General features: G+C 42.7%; 1 protein-coding gene across 1 annotated transcript in view; it reads left to right on the plus strand.

Annotated features, from left to right (window-relative positions):
• The window catches only part of ppl (periplakin), an 89,285-nt gene that overhangs the window by 64,097 nt on the left and 5,531 nt on the right, over positions 1 to 19,657 (plus strand). Inside the window, exons 17-28 of the mRNA XM_080724163.1 lie at positions 1,104 to 1,297; positions 4,621 to 4,771; positions 6,166 to 6,249; positions 7,414 to 7,530; positions 8,554 to 8,646; positions 10,301 to 10,447; positions 12,395 to 12,628; positions 13,241 to 13,366; positions 14,385 to 14,618; positions 15,373 to 15,702; positions 17,195 to 17,359; positions 18,675 to 18,992. Of these exons, the coding sequence (XP_080580289.1) occupies positions 1,104 to 1,297; positions 4,621 to 4,771; positions 6,166 to 6,249; positions 7,414 to 7,530; positions 8,554 to 8,646; positions 10,301 to 10,447; positions 12,395 to 12,628; positions 13,241 to 13,366; positions 14,385 to 14,618; positions 15,373 to 15,702; positions 17,195 to 17,359; positions 18,675 to 18,992 (2,193 nt within the window). The remainder of the gene's footprint in view (positions 1 to 1,103; positions 1,298 to 4,620; positions 4,772 to 6,165; positions 6,250 to 7,413; positions 7,531 to 8,553; positions 8,647 to 10,300; positions 10,448 to 12,394; positions 12,629 to 13,240; positions 13,367 to 14,384; positions 14,619 to 15,372; positions 15,703 to 17,194; positions 17,360 to 18,674; positions 18,993 to 19,657) is intronic.

A 19,657-nucleotide genomic window follows, 5' to 3' on the forward strand; every position in this document is an offset into this window, starting at 1 on the left:
ACAATCACATACAGAAGTTAACTTAGCGTCCTTAGTGTTTCATTATCAATAGTGAGTGACAAAACAGCCAAAACAAGCCAGCTCTTGGAGGCTGGTGAAACGGGTGAAAAAATAGCTAAGGCCGCCCCTGCACCGCCCATGCACGGAGATGTTGATTGATTGTAAACGGAGGCAAAGCGCTTCACTTACCGACGCAAAATTAACACAGTGACAGGGACAGTAGGACTAATAAGCTTCTTTCAAACTACAACAAAGTAAGTTTACCAGCTCAGCAACATTTGTTCTGTTTGCTGCCTGTACCAGCGCGAGTGAGCGCAGTGCTGTGGTGAGCTCTGCCTAGTCTGACGTGCGCTAAACGCGCATCAAAGAAATGACACATCAGAGAGAAATTAGTATTAATTTGGTGTCGGACCTTGTCGTCCTGCTTTAGGAGGACCGGGCTGTGTACTTTTTGCCCCGTGCAAGGCTCCAATGAGTAAGAATTACCCTAATTAAAGTGAAAATCGATTTGACGATTTCTCATTTTTAAAATCGTCCAAAGGAAAAAACCCGGATTTCGATTAAAAATCGATTAATCGGAAAACCCTAATTTGTTGTATAGACCTACTGTGGAATTCATATTACCCGTAATTGCTGGACTATAAGCCGCACCTGAATATAAGCCGCACCAGCTAAATTAAGACCCCCAGGGGGGTCCCCAAATTATTTTGGGGGTTCCCCAGATGATTAACTGAATGTGCAACATAGTTTTCTCTCTCAACAAACCAACATAAAGTTTAAGTGTATAGAGGGTATCTGCACATTTCTGAAGTGACAATTTAAGGACTTTTTAATACCTCTGAAATGTCAAATTGTCAAATATTAGAGGCAGAAATTGTGAACATAGCAGATCGACATGCTCACAACGCCTCGAAACAATAGAACCATGTAATACAAAATGTAATTCCTCAACTATTAGTGCTCGTCACAGTGGGGGGGTCCCCAGTTCAAACGTGATTATTTTGGGGCCTGAAAGGGTTGAGAACCACTGCTGTAGTTTCGAGCGCCCAGTCTGACACCGTACCTTTATTTGTAACAAACACCTTCTCTTCCCGCTCTGAAAGGACATGTCTTCAGACCTGAGGGCCCAGAGGTCGGCCATCAACGAGACGGAGCAGCACCTGCGCGCGGCCAAGAGCAGCTGCAGCAACATGGCGGCCAACCTGCAGGAGCACTGCCCGGACATCGAGAGGCAGGAGGCCGACGTCAACAAGCTCAGCAAGCGCTTCGACAACATCGGCAGACAGATCGACACCAGGTGACCATTTTAAGACGTGCTGTCTTTACCAATCATGACAGTCTTTGTCCTGAAATGCAGGCACGTGCACACAAGGGCATTCACCAAATATTAGGATATTAGAATATCAAAGTCACTATTCGACGTTGTTCACCGAAGTCGAATATTCACTTTTTTTTTTTTTTTTTTTTTTTAATTGTTTTCTCTTTAAACATTATATAGTTTATAAAGCTTGGCTAGATAGGAAGTCATAAGAATGAGTTGTCAATTTGTCAATGAGTTTAGAAAATGCAGCCCCTGCCTCTCTAACATTCTCTGCACGTCCCTGCTGAACTGTATTTGTGCTGTGCTACATTTTTGTCTGACAAAATATTCAATTAATCAACCAATCATACAACAGCAGTGACAGCACACACACACACACACACACGCACACGCACACACACACACACACACACACACACACACACACACACACACACACACACACACACACACACGTGTGTGGTGGAATTCATTGACTGAGAAAAAGTGTACAATTCTTATCCTGGTGGCATTTTGCAGGGGAGGAAACTCCAATGGGGCTTTTAAGCCGTGACATCATTTTGTAGGCAGAGGAGAACTCTGCCCCCAGAGCATTTTCTGTCCCTCGCTATTTTCAACAGATCCGAGACAAAAATAACGACTAAAGTATAATTCTAACACTTTCCTTTCAACAACAAAGAGAAGAAAAATGTGTAAATAGTAAAAATAGTAAAAAGATTCACGGAAACTGGGGGCAGAAATTCTCCTCTGCCTACAAAATGATGTCATACTTAACAGCCCCATAGGAGTTCTGCCACCTAGTGGCTATAACGGGAGCGTGCACTATTCACGTCAAAAACTTCCATTCAAGCTCTTGACCAATTTGGCTTTAAAGTTTTAGGCCACAATTCTTATTGCTCATTATGTTTTTATTTTCGATGGGTTTGCATGGCATCCCTACTACTGTAGGAGAATTGAGAAAGTCAAACTGTCCTGAGAATCTTGTATCTGTATGTCCGGGTTTTGGTTTGAAGTGAAAATATGCAGTAACATCTACTGCAGGGGTCTTCAACGTTTTCAGGCCAAGGACCCCTTTGTTGAGAGAGAGATGAAGCAGGGACCCCCACAACCTGTTCAGAGATTCCATATAGTTTCATTGTTTGACAGCACAATCGTCAGCGTAATTTGGATTCAAGTCAATTTGTGTTTTCAGATATTTAACCACTTGAACCATCACTACTTAATAAACTTGACCTTTCACTCTGTACTTAGTCTGATCTTTTTTCCCCTCTACACCAAAGCTCTTTGCCGAAAATCTACAAGCTCACAACGCCTCGCATGTGAGCTTGTAGATCTGCTATTTTTGGCTGAAGTCCTCAGAATATGGACACTAGGGTTCAAGTGGTTAATATAAAAAAGGAGGAAAAAAAGTTTCTATCACTCAAAGATTTGGAGGACCCCCTGTAGTAACTCTGGGACCCCCTGGGGGGTCCCGGATGCCCTGTTGAAGACCCCTGGTCTACTGCTAGTCTGCTACTAAGGTTACTCAACACATCCACTTTTTTCAGAAATTGCCAATTTGGAGACATTTAATTTGATTCCAGTGGGAAAGGATTTATATACATTCTGATAACATGTGAAAAGGGACATCTTGTGTTATGAGTACTATTGCTTGTACTTTAAGTATATTTTGATCCCAGTGCTTTTGCATGATTACAAGACTTAACTTGGAACAGAGTATTTCTACATAGTGGTATTAATACTTTTACTTGAGTAAGAAAAACATTTTTACTTCTTCCAACACTGCTTGATTCCACAATTATGCCTATAAACCAGGGGTGGGCAGTTATTTTTTCCATGGGGCCACATGAACAACAGGAAATATTGTGGAGGGCCGGGCCAAAAGGCAGTGCTCCCCGCAAACTAAACACACGGCTTTACCTCCGACTTATGTGAATAAATACTTAACAGTCCATTTTTTGTTGAAAACCTGGCATTCGGCATCGACTTTTTTTTTTGTGCCACTTTCGTCATTTTTGATGGGTAAGGTAAGGCAGGTCGTCTTGACGTGTGACCAGTCTGACCACCTGCTTGTTATTGAGACAACATGATCACGCACACGTGCTGATGTACGCATTGCGTCCATATGTACGTGAATAAAAAAACTTCAAAATAAAAGAAATGCATCTTTAGTCCCCACGGTCATGAAATTCCTGGAAATGTTTTGAAATTAGAAAAATATTTTTCCAGTACTGGAAAAGTTTTGGAATTGTTCAAGGGTCATGGAAGGTCCTGGAAAAGAAATAGCTATGCATTGTCTTTGGTTATTGATTTTGTTAATACCTCTGAAATGACAAATTAAACATTGGCCAAGTTGTCAAATATTAGAGGCAAAAATTTTGAAAATAGCAGATCTACATGCTCACAGTGAGCATGTAGATCTGCTATTTTCACAATAGAAACTTGTTATACAAAATTCCTCAACTCTTAGTGCTCGTCAGGGTGCTGGGATCCCCAGTTAAAATATGATTATTTCAAGGGGTCACAGCCTAAAAAGGTTGAGAACCACCGCCATACACTACCTGTCTTTGGGCACTGTGCATAGGAGTAAGCGACTTGTTATTGAGCTGAATTATTGTTATATAGTCCTGGAAATTGGGTTAAATATTCTGGAAACGTTTTGGAAAAGTTTCGGAAATTAACTGGTAAAAATGTGTGGGAACCTTGGTCCATGCATGAGGTAAAATTAGAAAACGTGTTTATTTTGTAATTTGTCATTAAAGGACAACTTTGTTTTTTTACAACAAGGGTTCACATTTTAGATTGTAATTAGAGAAAAGAAAAAGTGAGTGTTAAAATGTTTTCATGTTCTATTGTTTTATCGCTTTTACCGTGCTAAAATGTGGGGCATGCGTACGCATGGGGGCATGCGTACAAGTGGCTAAATATGTCTTTTTAGACACTATAAGCCAGCAGTTTCTTTATTGCTATTTACTGTAACACTTCTAGCCCCCATAAGTCACATCCAACCATGAAAGGTTGCGTTGTATCTTGGGAATGGGCTTATTCTGTGTAAAATGACATATTTAGCCACTTGTACGCATGCCCTCAACCACTGAAATAAGAATCTCTAAAACAATAGAAAGAAGTAAATGAAATAATTTTAACACTCGTCTTTTATATTCTTTAATTACAATCTAAAATATGAACCCTTGTTGTAAAAAGCTAAAGTTGTCCTTTAACCCTACACGGGGCGGTCAGAGTGAACCAAAATGCCCAGGTTTGCTATAAACTGACCCATGTCATTCACTGTGTATCAGGTCTCAGAGCTTGCAGAGAGCCAAGATGGCGTCCAAGAACTACCGCAACGAGTTCAACAACCTGAACAGCTGGCTGTCCTGCATCGCCAACTACGAACCCACTGAGACTGACGACCTGAGACAGGTGGAGACCAAGCTGAAGAACCAGAGGGTGAGGACCACAGTGCACACTTTTAATGATCAGCGCTAACTTATGAGAGTAGTGTTATAGCTGTGTTGTAATAGTGTCATTACACTATTATAATTAAACTCTGAGCATGTACAAATGCAACCAAATGGACAGTTCCTGTGTGCAAAGTTTGAGTTGAGTTATTGTCATCAAAATATGCGTTAATCACCCAGAAGTAAAAGCAGAAGTTAAAGCAAACGTTAAATTATAGTGTATACTTTCAGAATAAAATTACAGTGTTATACATCATGTTATTACCAGTGTTGGGTATCGTTACATTTTGAAGTAACTTGTTAGGTTACTTCGTTACTGACTTGAAAAACTAATCTGTTACGTTACTCCACTACCCAATGAGAAAAGTAACTTAACAAGCTACTTTTTCCGTTACCGACCATTAAAACCCTCCTGCGTGGAAGTTTGGTAAACATAAAAAAGACAAAAGAGTGCAGCCTCCTTTTAGCTCACACGTCCTCTTCAAAAGACCAACACTCTCCAGCGTTAAACTGTACAGTACCTCGGTGCCGTGGCGTTATTATGGCGGTTCTACCGGAGTTAAATGGCCGGGTCCGAATCCACCGTTGTCCGCCGCCGTCCAGATACTATGGTTGGTATCCACACGATCCGACGATGTAGCTCCACTTTAATACCCTGCCGACACGGACTTTTACACACGGTCAACTAAAGGCACGGACGCTACTAATATCTCCCCGTTGTGAGGAAGGATCAACACGTATATTACAGACGGACGCAGCAGCTTCTGTCGTTGTTTCGTGCGACACACAGAGCACCAGAAGTCCAGAACAGTGAGTGATTTCCTGGTTTCAAGATGACGCGCGTTGCGGAGCAATTGGCTGACTGGAGTAACTTGTGAATGGGAGTATACGTTTTGTGAATGAAGTGACGGGAGAATTACGTTGCATCAGGGGGGGGGGAACCACCTTTGTGGCAACAGAAAGAACAGGGAATTATAGGTCTTAAATACTTAATGAACACCATTATTTTTTGGGAAATGTAACTGGTAACGATCCTACTAAATTGCAGAAGTAACTCGTTAAGTTAATCCGTTACAGCAAAACCCAACAGCGCTACGTAACGTCGTTAGTTATAGCGCTGTTACACACAACACTGGTTATTACATTGTTATTATTACACTATTATAGAATTACCACAGCGAATTTGACTGAGGACTTAGAAATACTCTGGTATAAATTAAAGGCAAATGAAACGTTTGAGAACCTCCAATGCAGTGGTTCTCAGACTTTTGTGCCAGGGACCTCCAGGAAAAAAAGAGTTTAATGTAACTGTGGACCCCCTGGAACCCTTCCCAAGGACCCCTGTAGAATGGTAGATAACTCCTATGCTCCTGTCTCTCATAGAACCTGCTGTCTGACATCGCCAGGAAAGAGTCAGACTTGAACAACGTCTCCAAGCACGCTCAGGTTTACCAGCAAGCTATCAAGGTAAGCGTTTCACCGTTTACAAATCGTCGCTGTCGGGTTTAGACCTTGCATGTCCAAAACAGTTGCTTTTCAGGTAAACGTAAAATAATAACCTGCGCTCCAATGGAGACAATATAGTGATTTAAAGGTCCTACACCATGCATTTAAAAATGATTTATATAACATTGTTTGTGTCCCAAAAAAACGTTTTTCAAAAGGTTTGAGGCTAAATTACCACTCCTGAATACAGAGCCCCTGTCATTTCTGCCTGGCTTTCAGAGCATTTTCAGCTGCCATACCACCTTGTCCCGAGTGGCCCCACGCCGAGGCGTTGTGTGCTTGTAGATCGGCTGTTTTCACTACTTTTGTGCAACGTCCTTGTATGATGAAGCAGGGCTTTGCTTTGCGGAAAAAAATTACACATTTGAAACTTGGAGATACAAGGTTTCTGCCCGACAGTGACGATATATATCTCTGACTAGCTTGATTCAGTTCACAGTAGCTGCGTTTTCAATCTGTTTTTTTAATCGAGATTAAAAATAAAACCTTTTTACAACGTGATCAAACACCAGATGGGATTGAGCTCACCACATGTAAACACTTGATCCAAAACCTTCAATCTGGTTTACTTTTATCAGTGGTGGAAAAGTACTCACATTTACTCACTTACTTTAGTAAAAGTATCAATACTGCAATATAGAAATACTCTCTTACAAGTAAAAGTCTGAAATTCAAAATGTACTAAGTATTGGCATCAAAATGTACTTAAATTACCAAAAGTAAAAGTACAACATGTTTGAAAATAGCAGATCTACAAGCTCACAACGCGTCACATTGCAACGCGCTGTGAGCTTGTAGATCGGCTATTTTTAAATATCCTAGGTATAGAATAATTAATGTATGTTTAATGTATGTTTCGTAATTTTATAATCTATAACAGCAAAGTAACTAGTAACTGGAGTTTTCAAATAAACGTAGTGGAGTAAAAGTACAACTTTTGGATCCCAGATGTAGTGGAGTAGAAGTAAACGTATTGGGATTTGGTAATACTCAAGTAAAGTACAAATACCTCAAAACTGTACTTAAGCAGAAGTACTTAGTTACTTTACACCACTGATTTGAATCAGATTGGAAGGAAAGTGTCCATGTACAGTGAAGGACAGCTAATGGTGCATTTCTGCGCAGGACTACGAGAATGAGACGGAGAAGTTCAAGTCCATCCTGGACCTGGAGGATGGGCTGGTCCCTCAGACCTACAAGAGGAGCAGGATGGAGTCTCCTGCACTGCAGGTCCGCGGAGAGGTGAGAAGCATTCTGGATCATCTGCAGCCAGGGGCCGTCACACCAAATTCTGGGCCCTGGGTACAAGGATTCACTGCGGGCCCCCCATGAATGTTAACTAGCAACATTAGACACTAGAACACTAGAGAAATAGCAGATATACAAGCTCACAGCGCGGCACCGAGTGCCGCGCTGCGAGCTTGTAGATCTGCTATTTTTTCTTTTTAAATCGTGAAAATGTGTGCAAGAAACCTATGTCAAGGACCCCCAAGATGATATGTATTTGGCCACAGACTCCGATCTCAAAATATTTTGTTCCAGGGACCCCCCAGAAGCAAAATTTGAGTTAGAAATGTTCGCTTAAAAAATACATATATTCAAAGACTTTCACACATTTTCACAACTTTTCAAAAATAGCAGATATACAAGCTCACAGCGCGGCACCGAGTGCCGCGCTGCGAGCTTGTAGATCTGCTATTTATTTTTTTTTAATCGTGAAAATGTGTGCAAGAAACCTATGTCAAGGACCCCCAAGATGATATGTATTTGGCCACAGACCCCGATCTCAAAATATTTTGTTCCAGGGACCCCCCAGAAGCAAAATTTGAGTTCGAAATGTTCGCTTAAAAAATACATATATTCAAAGACTTTCACACATTTTCACAACTTTTCAAAAATAGCAGATATACAAGCTCGCAGCGCGGCACTCGGTGCCGCGCTGTGAGCTTGTATATCTGCTATTTTTCAATAGATAAAGTTACTAGGGCCCCTCCACTTTGGGCCCCAGTAACTCAGTCCCACTTTCCTACCCCTTGTGACGCCCCTGTCTGCAGCACCAATATACACTGTTCATGTAACTCTTTTTTTATGATTAGTATTTTTATTTTTTATTTCTTTTAAACACATAACAACCACAGACAAGTACATAAACACAGGAATAGTTAAAATAAGAGACAGATAGACAAAGACCACTGCACCACCCCAGGTTGTGCTGATCCAAATGATATTATCCACTGACATGTTTCGATTCTTGTCTACTTCCAGGAAGCAGCCATCGAGGCCAAGTTCACCGAGGTGAATGCAGTCAACAACCAACGACTGAGGAATCTGGAGTTCACACAGGCACTCCTCAACCAGGTGAAACATTCTCACTTCTTGTCAAAGTTAACTCATCTACTGCTTACAGTGTTACCAGATGGGAAATGTTGAATTATCGTACCGGAGGCTCAGAATTATCGTATTTGACATGAAACTATCGTACACGGCCAAAAAAGAGAAATCACTCACGTAAAAACGTAATTTCACCAAAAAATGCGTCTTTAGTGTAAGAAACTACCTCGTTTTAGACTCCTGCGTGACAAAAACGCATCAGATATGCTGTGTGGAGGCAGGCAGCTTCTTGGAGCTTACACAAATAAAAGCCTGAAACTGGTCTGGAAAGATGCAACCAGTGTTTTTAATGCCTCCAAGTACAGATCTAGGGTCAGATTGACTGATTTCCTGGCTTATTTTGAGAAGCAAAACCAGATCCCAGATCAGCAGCCAGGGAAAATAGTGAATTCACGCTCTTTTTGATGATATGCTGAAATTATCGTACATTTGGGCATTTTTGGAATTATTGATCGTACATCGTACAGAGGGTCAAATTATCGTACAAATACGATAATTATCGTACGTCTGGCAACACTGACTGCTTATGACTAGTTTGACGAGTTATATTTATGGGTCCACTCTGCTTATGACAAGTATGACGAGTTTGAAAAAAAACGTTTTTTTTTTGGAAAAAATATTTTTGGACCCCATTAAATTTAGTAAACATGATTTCAATCGCAATGTTGCATGGTCCACCCCCCATACAACCCCATCTTTCATACAGGGCAGCCATCTTTGCTTACATAACATGTAAAACATAATGGCTATTATCGCAAGAATGCCTGAACGGATTTCCATTCGGATTATTTCGTTTGAAAGCTGTGAACAGCCTGCACAAACATGGTGCATGATCTGTGAACTATAAATTACATGGATGTCTATGGAGACTTCTGGCAGGATATCCTGAAAAAATGGCATTCAAAATGGCAGGAAATGAGTTAAAGCAGTACAAAAAAAAGTATAGGAAATCCAAAAAATATAAAGTGACATTTATTTATTTGTAACTCATAAAAATTGGCCTCCCTGTGGCTTTCACAGACGTGACAGAACATGAGCGGAGGTTTTGATACTAACTGCTCCCTGACGGTCGCATTAACCCATTTAGACCTAGAATTATTGAATGCTTATCTATTGAAAAATAGCAGATCTACAAGCTCACAGCGCGGCACCGAGTGCCGCACTGCGATCTTGTAGATCTGCTATTTTTGAAAAAACAAGATTTCTTTTTGCAAGTATTTGAATATATCTATTTAAAAGCGAATATTTGTAACTCAAATATTTGCTTCTGGGGGTCCCTGGAACAACATATTTTGAGATGGGGGTCCATGGCTAAATACCTGTAGTTTTGGGGGTCCTTGACAAGAAACAGTTTGAGAACAGCATGATTTAGAGGAAGGATTTAGAAGTCGTGTCAAAGATCGGCTCAAAGATATTCAAAGACTTGCACACATTTTCACGATTTTTCAAAAATAGCAGATCTACTAGCTCGCAGCGCGGCACTCGGTGCCGCGCTGTGAGCTTGTATATCTGCTATTTTTCAATAGTTAAAGCATAAAATAATGGTTAAAGTGGTTCAAATCTAACGCGACTCGGGCGCGTTCCAGGTATTTGAGAGTTAAATATGTCCTTCTCTCCACAGCAACCAGAGATCCCCATGATGCAGGCGGTCAACGTCCAGTCGGTGCAGGCGGCCCCTCCGGGCCAGGAGCCCTGGAGGGTGAAGAAACATCTGGAGGACGAGGTCCAGAGGAGAGAACAGCTGGAGAAAGAGATCGAGAACGTCCAGGTGGGATCCATAGGCGATTTTAAGGGGTGTCTTGGCACCCCCTAGCTGCCAGGGGGGTGAACAACTCCTCCTAAAGCCCTCTCTCTTAAATGTATTTTACACACAAGTTGTTGCAAAAATAAGTGAATAAATCATATAGACATATGCTCATGGTGTCTAGAAAAGCACAGTTTATATTGTGGTACAATTACAACAGGATAAACCGTACAAAATCCGAAAATGTTCACACATGTGCAAGTGCGGTTGCATGAGGAACCCAGTCTTCTACCACTTTTTCGAGTCACGTGTTCAAATACTGGATTCTGATTGGCTAAATTCCGGAGGTTATGAGAGGACAACTGCCGCAAAGTTGTGTGTCCGAGATCAATGCGCCTCAGTGTACATCCGGGGACTTCAGGAGGTAGTCCCCCAACCAACAAATGAAGGTCGCAGCGGTCCTATGTTTACTAACGTGCGTACTATCGTCGCCGATTTATTTGGATCCAATGCAATCCGCCAACTTTAAAGCCCCTTTTCTCTGAACCTATGCCTTTCTGGAAGCGAACAGCCTCTATTTACGGCCGGAACGGTGCTTTTAACTGACGTTAGCTTAGCTGTAAGCTAGACGCATGGATTAGTATGGAGTTGGCGCCATCTGTTGGTGAGTAGAAGATGTTGTTGGTGGAACTATCTGCTGTCTCGCGGAAGTTTTATAGGCAATAATGATTGTAACTTAAGATCCTTGCAAGTTACAACTATGTGTTTTCTTTCATGTATACGGGAAAAAGTGGTAGAAAAGCTATTTACCACTCGGGGTCGGACATTATGCTCTCATAATGTCCTGAGTGAGTGTGTTATCGGACTCGGCTGCGCCTCGTCCGATAACACCCTCACTGCGGACATTATGAGAGCATAATGTCCTCTCACTCGGGGTAAATTGCTTACTTGCACCCCGCTAGAAGAGGCTAGAATTGCCTATGGTGGGTTCCATTCACCCAATAATCATAGCATCAGGTTTTTTTTTATAACTGCTTAAGCCTTATGCACACAAGATTGTATTTAGTTTTCATCAGTGTCCTTTGTCACACAACCATGCCATTTTCACTTTTTTTTTTTTTTTTTTTTTTAAATGTTGATCGATTGGTGATAACTTCTTCGGTTCCTCGAAATAATCGAAAATTGAGCGTTTTTATAATCATGTACCTACGTATTTATATGTCTATTATATGTCAACCAATCAATCAACCACTTAAACGTTATTCTACAATTGCACAACGCGCCAAAAATATTTTCACCTGAGGTTTTAGTCGACTAAATCTATAGTTGATTTAGTCGTCAAAAATGTGTTTTTGGCGTTCCGTGATGGCAACAAAATGGCTGACATTCACTTGCCGAAGCATGCCGAACATAGCTGATCGGTAGCTGTGACACCCACGCGCAACCGTGATGACTTTTAGTTCTACTGGGTCTCTTCTCCACTAGTCCCTCCCCAACATTTTAGTCCAGTTTTTATTTGTTGACCAAATTGACAATAATCGTAGTTTGAGTCATCATACTGTAGTTACTTGCACCAGCAGAGCAAGTACTGCGTTCGGTCTTTAAGCCTGTAACCCAATCAGGGACCAGCATTTCTAGCAACTCCATCATTCACAGCCAATGAGGGACCGGCATTCCTTGTGATGCCAGTGATGATGTCACTGGCATCGCCAGTGGTGATGCCAGTGGTGAGCGCACCTCATGGTGCACAAGTAGGCCATACATCATGGCCTACTTGGTGCACATGGCCTACTTGTGCAGAATGTGCACACGATGCAAGTTGGCACCTTGACAGAGTGTAGTTCTAGTTATGTTTGTTGTATTTCGTTTTCGTCAGTGAAAGGGTAGTCGGCAGACATTTCTTCGTCATGGTTTTTATTCAACAGAATCAACACTGTTCCACGTGCCTTTATATATTTTCCTCCAACCCAGGCCGACATCTACGTGCTGGAGGGCCAGAAGCCGCACGACACCATCGTCAAGAAGGAGCTCATCAAGAAGGTGCCCGACCCGCAGCTGGACGAGGACCTCCACAAGGTGCAGCAGAAGCTGGCGGAGGAGCGGCGGGCCACGCGCGTCCTGGAGAGCGACATGGAGGCGCTGCAGCTGCGGCTGCGCGGCCTGGAGACGGAGCTGAAGGAGGGCGCGCAGCAGTACACCGTCAAGGTAGGGTTTATTATAACCCTGTCTTCTCTGCCATTTAGGCCTGGAATTATTATTAATGCTTTAGCTATTGAAAAAATAGCAGATCTACAAGCTCACAGCGCGGCACCGAGTGCCGCGCTGCGAGCTTGTAGATCTGCTATTTTTTGAAAAATCTTTGAATGTGGTTCCATTTGTATACTGTCAGAGTTACATACTTGTAAGGGTCAAATTTAGACCTCCCAAAAGGAACCCAGGAATGTATATTTTTAAAAGCGAACATTTCTAACTCAAATATTTGCTTCTGGGTGGTCCCTGGAACAGCATATTTTGAGATGGGGGTCCGCGGGCCAAACACATGTCATTTTGGGGGTCCTTGACCTGAAAAAGTTTGAGAACCAGTGATTTTAGAAGAAGGATTTCGAAGACATTTATAGAATCTGGTCCAAAAAAAAAGAAAATGTTGCTATTTGTTACGTCCATGAATTGAATACCAAGGACCTCCGACGTAAACAAGACCGTAAAAGGACTTATTTGGAGTGTTCCCTTTTAACTGTACTTGTACTGTACTATTTTCTTTTTTGTATTGACTGTACTTGTACTGTTCTTAATTTTCAAAATATTCAACCAATCAAGGAGGTGCTCCGCATCGAGCGCGACCGCGGCCAGGAGGAGGAGGTGCGCCGGCTCCGTGAGGAGCTGGACGAGCTGCGGCGGCAGAAGACCACCAAGGACGGCGAGCTGGTGCAGATCCAGAAGCAGGTGACGGATAGGGATGGGGTTTTTATTTGGTTGCGATTGACGATATTATCGCGATAATCAAAATAAGCGTAAAACTTAAAACGGTCAGTTTCTTTCAACCACTCGAACGGGAACGTTTGACAAAAATATCCGATCGACAAGCTCGCGACACATTGCAACGCGTTATGAGCTTCTAGATCTGCTATTTTTGGCGAATCGATTTGTGTACAGTGAAGTAAGAGCGTACCAAATGCACTCTTTACGGATTTGTTTAATCAGCAATTTCACAATAAATTCACATTTCTGCGATACGGTTATTGTGAGTGTGTTTTTCATCACAGTAAAGCTTCATTCCCAACGGACACGATAAAGATAAAGACAACGATATGTCTGCATTCACATCAATTATGACGGCTTTATCGTTGTGGTGTGGAAGCTGCCATCCACTTCAATTGAAAACGATATTTTTTTATCGTTAGCTTTATAGTTATCGCGCCCCGTGGGAAAGGGCCTTAAACCAGGGGTCTTCAACGTTTTCAGGCTAAGGACCGCTTAGTTAAGAGAGAGATGAAGCAGGGACCCCCACAACCTGTTCATACAGTAGATTCCATATAGTTTCATTGTTTGACAGCACAATCATCAGTGTATTTTGGATTCATGTCAATTCGTGTTTTCAGATATTTAACCACTTGAACCGTCAATACTTAATAAACTTGACCTTTCACTCTGTACTTAGTCTGCTCTTTTTCCCCTCTACACCAAAGCTGTTTGCCAAAAATAGACGATCTACAAGCTCACAACGCCTCGCTCTGCGAGGCGTTGTGAGCTTGTAGATTGTAGATTTTTGGCTAAAATTCTCAGAATATGGACGCTATGGTTCAAGTTGTTAACATAAAAAAGGGGGAGAAAATGTTTCTATCACTCAAAGATTTGGAGGACCCCATGTAGTAACTCTGGGGACCCCCTAGGGGTCCCGGACCCCCAGTTGAAGACCCCTGCCTTAAACGATACTAATGATTGGTGGTCCCCTCCCCTGCAGGTGACCCTCCTGGCCGCGGAGAAGAGCCGGGAGCAGGAGGTGATCACCGAGGAGGAGGTGATCAAGGTGCAGAACGACCCGCAGCTGGAGAGCGAGTACCGCTCGCTCAGCGACCGCAAGCTGAAGGCCGTGGAGGGCCGCAGGGTGCTGGAGGACGAGCTGGCCTTCCACCAGGACAAGCTGCGCCGGCTGGAGAAGGAGAAGTCCATGGCCGAGGAGAAGATCTCCGTCAAGGTACCCGCCAGGGGCGTCAATTGGGTATGGCAGGGTATGCAGCTGCCATACCCTGGATCCAGGGGAGGAAAAAATATAAATCCATGAATGTCTCTTTGTCTATCTGTGCTGGTTATTGTTGTTAAATTACAGTAAAATAACTACAAATGCAAAATGTAACAAAATGGTCACTTTAACAAGGTATTATAATTATATTCTCCCCATCTTGACAGAATGGTATATTCCCAGGTTCCACAGGTCAGCAATGCTTTATTGTTAATTGTGGCACGTTTACTAACATGCCAAGTTTAGCTGCACTTGAACAATGAAACATAATGGGTCAATGGGTGCACAGAGACATCAGAGAGATTGACCAGTTTGCACGTCATGGACCTTTTAAGAGTTAAAACATGTAACTCGCTGGCATCCTTCAAAACTGCCCTGAAAACTCACCTTTCAGGAGGCCAGAGGCGGAGGTAGTTATCACTTATCCCATAGACAGGTCGAGAAGTGAGCACCCCCCCCCCCCCCCCCCCCCCCCCCTTTACCTTAGCCTACCCCCTTGCTTCCCCTACCCTGTACATATAGTGTTTTTTATAACTGATGATAAAAAAAAAAAGAAGCTATTAGTTATGTCCATGAACTGAATACCAAGGACTTCCGCCATAAACAAGACTGTAAAGGGACTTATTTGGGATGCTCCTTTTAGTGTTTAACTGTACGGTTCTTCTTAGATTTCTGTCTAATACGATATTCAATCAATCAATCAATCAAGGAGGTGCTCAAGCTGGAGAAGGACGTGGTCCTGGAGCGGGAGGTGGAGAACCTGCGGCGGCAGCACGAGGACGAGAAGGCCAAGCGCCGCTCGTCCCAGCGGGAGCGCGCCGACCTCCAGCGGAAGATCTCCAGCCTGGAGGAGGAGAAGGCCAAGGTCATCGTCCAGGAGAAGGTGCGGGAGATCGTGCGGCCGGACCCCGAGGCCGAGAAGCAGGTGGCCGACCTCCGGCTGGAGCTGGTGGAGCACCAGCGGCGCTACAAGGACGCCGAGCTCCAGCTGCGCTCCATACGCGACGAGCAGACCACGCTGAAGAACCGCGGCCCTCAGGTTAGGGGTTGGGGCGATACGGTGATAGATATCGTTGAGACGATACGATGTCTCCACTAGGGCATTCACCAATAGTGATTTTTAGTATTCGAATTATTCGACCTCAAAGTATTCGAATAGTCGAATATTCGACAGGACTGGCCAAACTGTCAAATATTAAGTAAGCAAGAGGCGACCATTGTGAAAATAGCTGATTTACATGCTCACAACGCCTTGCAACGCGAGGCGTTGTGAGCATGTAGATCTGCACAATATTTATCTATGGAACCGAGTCACATTAAATAATACGTAATTAAGTAATACGTACAATTCCAAGTGCTTGTCAGGGTGGGGGTCCCCAGTTCAAATATCTTTATTTTGGGGGTCACAGCCTAAAAAGGTTTGAGAACCCCTGGTATAGAACATTAAGAAATTCATCCACCAGGGGCATTGACAACTCATTCTTATGACTTCCTATCTAGATAGGAAGTCATAAGAATGAAGCTTTATAAACTATATATTTTTTAAAGAGGGAAAAAAAAGAATATTTGACTTTGGTGAACAACGTCGAATAGTGACTTTGATATTCGAATATTCAAATATTTGGTGAATGCCCTAGTCTCCACGATGTGCCTTTTCAGAGAGATCCTATGTATCGTGATACAATGACGGAGTCTTATAAGAAAATCCCGTTGAATTGTTAATACAGAGATTCATTGCGGAATCCAATTAAACCTACATTTTGGTCTAAATCAGTGGTTCTCAAACTTTAAAATATGAAGGTCTCCCCTTAACTCTGACAGTATACAAATGAAACCAAATGGACCCGTAAGGGTTTCATTTGTATACTGTTAGAGTTACATACTTGTAAGGGTCAAATTAAGACCTCCAAAAAGGAACCCAGAGAGTCCCTGGATCCCACTTTGTGGACCACTGGTCTAAATGTTATCCTTTAGTTTTTGTTACTTTGTAGGTGGTTGCGACCGTCAGGTCGCAGTTACTATCAAAACCTCCACCGGCTGGCTGTCTGTCAGTCAGTCACGTCACGTCACACTTTTGCCCTACTCATATCTCCGCCACCGTTGCCCCTCCATGCCAAACTTTGCACACACACTCCTTGGCTGCCAAACCACAACCTCCACCCCCATCATTTCTCACATGGCCCTCTTCTAGCGCCACCATGAGGCCGATTCTTGCTAAATACATTTTTGGACACTGCTCCTACAGATTTTGCCCTAAAATCACACAAAGCGGCACACAGTATCTCCAAAGTCTTGTCATCAACATGGATCTGTCCCATTTCCCATATTCCCTCCTGATTGGCTACCATTGCCTTCTAAAGTTTGTGAATACCGATTTAGGGAGTCTTACTGGTTGTACTGTTAAGTCACTTGAAAAAATAACCATAAAAAACCAACATGAAAAAGAATTGTGATAAGAATTGTGTATCGTGATACAGCTTGGGAAAATATCGTGACGTTGTATTTTTCCATGTGGCCCACCCCTACCTCAGGTGGAGGTGAAGGAGATCATCAAGGAGGTGGTCAAGTACAAGACGGACCCCCAGACGGAGCGGGAGCTGGAGAAGCTCCGCAACGAGATCGTGGACAGGACCCACCAGACGGAGAAGTCGGAGATGGAGATCCGCCAGCTCAGGGACGAGATCCAGCGGTGGAAGGTGTGGGGGGATTCTGATCAATCAATAATCAACTAGCCCTTACCCGTTCAAAGATATGAGCTGATTGAGCTCCGAAATGATGTGCAGTGTGTGGGTTATGGGATGTGCACTGTGCACACAGTATATGAGGGATGGAAAGTAACTTTAACTGGTGCTTGCATGATAATATGTAGGAGCATCAATGTAAGAAATACCTGTTTCGTTTAATGGCTACAGAGACACTGTGCCCGCCCGCCCACCCACCCGTCTGCCTGCGCACACACACACACACACACACACACACACACACACACACACACACACACACACACACACACACACACACACACACACACACACACACACACAGCTGGTTAAACATGTTGCCTCATGCTAGATGCAGAATAGATAGTAGATACACCATAAAAATGCTAATATACAGCATATGATTTGTGAAAGTGACAAACGGGCTTCACGGTTATGTCAGGTGTGTTCATATGCTAATGGTGATGCGATTTCAGATCAATTGCTCCAGCCACTGAGGAGAAACGCTGTTTCAGACAGACACTCAGACATTCGGAAAATTATATGTTTGATGAGGAGACAAGACAATGTATTAGGTGGTGGTGGTGGTGGTCAAGTTTATGTACATGATATCATGGTCAGAAATACATTAGCACTCAAGTTAAAGGGATATTTCACTTGTTTGGTCATTTTATCATCTAATCAGGCTTTTATGAACACCCTGAACAGATTTTAATTTGATTGATTCAATATTTTGATATTTGATGTAAATGTTATCAGGAGGCTTGATCCATGGTAACTCACCATGGCAGTAACTTGATCAAGTTAAAGTTCTACCCCTGGAGAAATGTAACTTATAAAGTTTCAAGTTACATAGAAAAAGTTACTTGAGTTACTTATTTTTTCAGCGTTAAATTGAGAATGTACATGTGGTGTACATGAAACAAAATATAATATCCTACAAAAAAGTCACTTGCCAGCAGAAATATGCCTCTCAACTGAGTTTTATGTTTTATTTCAAAAAGGTTGACATTTTCTTTAGTAAATATCTGTGTTCCTAAAATAAAGTTAAACAAATAAGAAAATGATGATCTGTTGAGGACATTTGTAACTTCACTTGTAACTTCTTGTAACTTGTAACTTGAGCCAAAATTGACCCAAAAAGTATCTCAGTTGCTTGACGAGTTACAGAAATATGAATGTAACTCAGTTACCAGCAAGTTACAGCAAAATGTAACTCAGTTACATAACTCAGTTACATGTAACTTTAACTTCCCCAACACCCCTTGTGACGCCCCTGTCTTCTACAAAGGACACCAAGCCCCAGGTGCAGACCAAGGAGGTGGTCAACGAGGTGCTGCAGTACCGAGAGGACCCCAAGACCAAGGAGGAGATCGAGGTGCTGAAGAGGAAGCTGGGCGACGAGCAGCGCAAGCGGCTGGACCTGGAGCGGGAGCGCTCGGTGGAGGAGGACAAGATCCGCACCAAGAAGACGGACCTGTCCCAGGTCCGGGAGAAGGTGGTGCAGCAGGAGGTGGTGAAGGTGGAGCAGGACCCCCTCCTGAAGGCCGAGTGCGAGAGCTTTGCGCAGAACATCTCCAACGAGCAGAAGCACAAGGAGAGCCTCAAGGTAGGGGACTAGAGATGGGACGATAAGCGATATTATCGTTTATCGTGATAAAAAACACTCACGATAATCGTATTGTGGAGATTTAATTTATTGTGATATCGTCCTCCGTCATGCACTGGGATCAATTCACAGTTTATTTGCCAAGCTGCATATTCCGGTACCACTTAAATCCATTGATAAAAGGTACTTATAATATACGTACTTGATACAGTCTTTTTTTCACTCTATCAAATGTCTTTGCCAAAAAATAGCCGATCTACAAGCTCACAACGCGTCGCCTTGCGACGCGTTGTGAGCTTGTAGATCTGCTATTTTTGGCAAATGTTCCATCCCAAGATAACGGATTTTGATTATCACGATAATATCGTAAATCGTGATTTATTTGTCACAATAATCACGATATGAAATTTTCATATCGTCCCTTCCCTAATGTTAACCGTGAATCTAAAATCAATTAAAGGACTTTTACAACAAGGGTTCATATTTTAGATAGTCATTTGAGAAAAGAAAAGATGAGTGTTAAAATGTTTTCATTTACTTCCTTCTATCGTTTTAGTGATTTTAACGATTGGGGGCATGCATTCAAGTGGCTAAATATGTATTTTTAGACACAATAAGCCCATTCCCAAGATGCACCGCAATCTTTCATGGGCAGATATGTGACT

This window comes from Nannobrachium achirus (genome assembly GCF_963921795.1).
Source record: "Nannobrachium achirus genome assembly, chromosome: 4".
Taxonomy (NCBI): Eukaryota; Metazoa; Chordata; class Actinopteri; order Myctophiformes; family Myctophidae; genus Nannobrachium; species Nannobrachium achirus.